Source organism: Propithecus coquereli, unplaced genomic scaffold, assembly GCF_000956105.1.
Source record: "Propithecus coquereli isolate 6110/MARCELLA unplaced genomic scaffold, Pcoq_1.0 Scaffold298, whole genome shotgun sequence".
NCBI classification, from domain to species: Eukaryota; Metazoa; Chordata; class Mammalia; order Primates; family Indriidae; genus Propithecus; species Propithecus coquereli.
The window spans coordinates 271,254-274,194 of record NW_012148596.1 but is presented as its reverse complement, the minus strand read 5'-3'; the positions used below and the strand labels follow the sequence as shown (position 1 = coordinate 274,194).

General features: G+C 43.0%; 1 protein-coding gene across 1 annotated transcript in view; it reads left to right on the top strand.

Annotated features, from left to right (window-relative positions):
* NOL10 (nucleolar protein 10) overlaps nt 1–2,941 on the top strand; it is a 164,503-nt gene that overhangs the window by 55,359 nt on the left and 106,203 nt on the right. The window contains exon 8 of the mRNA XM_012648893.1: nt 369–435. Coding sequence (XP_012504347.1) covers nt 369–435 — 67 coding nt within the window. The remainder of the gene's footprint in view (nt 1–368; nt 436–2,941) is intronic.

Sequence of the window (2,941 nt, the reverse complement as noted above, 5' to 3'; positions counted from 1 at the left end):
AGCGTGAGTGATCCTTCTGCCTCAGCCTCCCTGGTAGCTGGGACTATAGGCACATGCCGCAACACCCAGCTGGGTTTTGTTGTTTTGTGTATTTTTTTTCTTTTTCTTTTTCTTTTCTCTTTGATAGAGACAGGGTCTCACTGTTGCTCAGGCTGGTCTCAAACTCCTGAGCTCAAGTGATCCTCCCGCCTTGGTCCCCTAGAGAGCTAGGATTACAGGAGTGAGCTGCCACGCCCCGCCGGGTTGTTCTATTTCTTTACGTAGCAGTCGGTGATTGAGTTCTTTCCAGTTTGTTTTCTTTATGTGACATTGCCAAAAGTTGTTGTGCTTTAACTATTTTAATAATTCATTTTTGCTTGCTATTTTAGGGGAAAATATTTACTTCTCTGGAGCCAGAGCATGACCTTAATGATGTTTGTCTGTACCCCAACTCAGGTATGCATGCATTCTATAGTGAATGACCATTCAGTGAGACAAATCTAGGCTATACTTTTTTGGTTTTTAGGTTTATTTTATTTCTTAAGATAGAGTTTGGCTTGGTCAGGACAATTCTTGGACATTTTACTTACTTGGAAGAATTAAGAGCAGGAAGTGGTGTGGATGATTCAGAAAATGGCACTCTTAGTGACTCAGTCAGTCCTCAGCCTACCCAGCTATTAGTAGAAACTGGTAACAATATACAGGTAGGTGGCAGGCAAAATGCTATTTTAGTGTGCTCTTTTATGTGGTTAGTAATAGTGTGTGGAAATTAAGGATAGGGATTTGGAGAAGGCAGGAGTTGCCTGATGGTACATGGTTGGCTCATGAAGCCATGGGTTTTGGTATATTCTGTAGTGTATGCTGTTCAGCAAATTACATGATAGATTTCAGAATTTAATAATACGTTCAAGGCAAATCTATGAAAAATTTCAAGGTATGAGATAAGAATGAGAACAGTTCCTACGCTCAAGCAGTGTACACTGAGGACAGACATACACAGTTAATTTCGATAGAAGGATAGAAGGCACAGCATGAGGAGTCCTATCATGTATGTACAAACAGTACTGCAGCAACACGTTGGGTGGTTTCACCCGGAGCACCCAGAGGATAGTGTCAGGAAGACTGATTTGCATCGTGCGTGGAGTGCTGAGTGAGATTTGGTCAAATGGAGTTGGGGTCTGAGGTGATCCACATGAGAGAACAGTGTCAGACTAGCAGAAAGAATGGGCATGTAGGGCTTGTTTGGGGATGGGGAGGACCGTCATGTTCTTGTGCTGCAGTGGCTCTGGGGAGGCTGTCTGGGAGGCAGAGAGTGGCAGCTGGGAGAGGTCTAGGCATGATGTGCCGGCTCCTCTGGACTCCGTTTGTGGTCAGAGAGGACATGTCCACACTGTGTTTTCCAGAAGGCGGGTTTATCTGCTGTGTAAAGGCTAGATGAGTTTTGAACTAAAATGACTAGGAACCGATTGATATTCCGAGATGAGATGGGAGCACAAGCAAGGGAGCATATCTGGAAGAAAGATTATTCTTTTTCTAACATTTGAGTATTAGGAGGTGATGGCACAGTGGCAGTGTCCAGCAGAGGGTCTCACCTGGCTGCCCATCAGAGTCACCTGGGCAACTTTTAAAGTACAGATTCCTTGACCTCATACCAGGTGTACTGACTCAAGAGTTTCTGTGGAGCAGGCTCACAAGTGTGTATCTTAATATGCTTCTCAAGGGATTCTCACGTAGCGAGCCCTGAACTGACCCACATACTTGCACTTGGGAGCCCTGTCTGGTACACAGTGGAAATGTGGTCTCGAGATAAGCAGGTGTGCAGATAGAAAGTTTTGAGATATGTAAACAGAGATTATCCCATCACCAGTGGGAGTGAATGAGATTACCAATGGGGAAAGCGTGGAGTGAGATAAAAAGTAAGCAGGAGCTGGTTCCTTTTTGGGGAGAAAGGGGGTGAAGAGCTGAGAAACGCCATGGGAATGGACTGAACAATAGTGAAAGGAACCACAGTTCTTGAAGTACAGGAGAGATTCAGTGGGCATTGCTCAGCAAGTATTAAGTATTACAGAAGTTGGGGCAGGGAAGAACCAAGATTTGTTGAATGCCACTATGTTATCAATCTGGATGATGGATGCTATGATAATAAATTTATCATTTAATCTTTTTGTAACTCTGTGTAGTCAGTGGCCCACAATTTTTTTTTCTTTTTCCTTTCTCTGTGTTTTTTTCCTTAACTTTTTTTTGAGACAGTGTCTCGCTCTGTACCCTGGGCGAGAGTGCAGTGGTATCATAGCTCACTGCAGCCTCAAACTCCTGGGCTCAAGCGATTCTTCTGCCTCAGCCTCCTAAGTCGCTGAGACTACAGGCACGCATCACCACTCCTGGTTAATTTTCTATTTATGTAGTGACAGGGTCTCACTCTTGCTTAGGCTGGTTTCAAACTCCTAATCTCAAGTGATCCTCCCGCCTCAACCTCCCAAAGTGCTGGGATTGCAGGGGTGAGCCACTGTGCCCAGCGATTAATTATGTTTATATCATTTTAATTGTACAGGCATTTGTAGTGTAATAATTTTGATAATTAATGTATACTTAATAAGGTAATATTTATGAAGAAATATTTTACAATTTGGACAGAAAACATTCTTAATGAACAGCATTTTAAAAATCTGTATCGGGTTGGCAGGCTGACCTGTGGTCCAAATCCAGCCCACTACATGGTTTTCTACAGCCTGTGAGCTAAGAATGAGTTACAAATTTAAAATGGTTGGGAAAAAAAATCAAAAGAAATAGAATATTTTGTGGCACATAGAAATTATATGAGATTCAAAGTTCATTGTCTTTTAGCATAAAGTTCTATGTGAACACAGCCACGCTTGTTCATTTATGCATTGTCCACATGGCTTTTGCAGCCTGACAGCAGAGATGAGTAGTTGTAGCAGAGACCAGATGGCCTGGAAAGCCT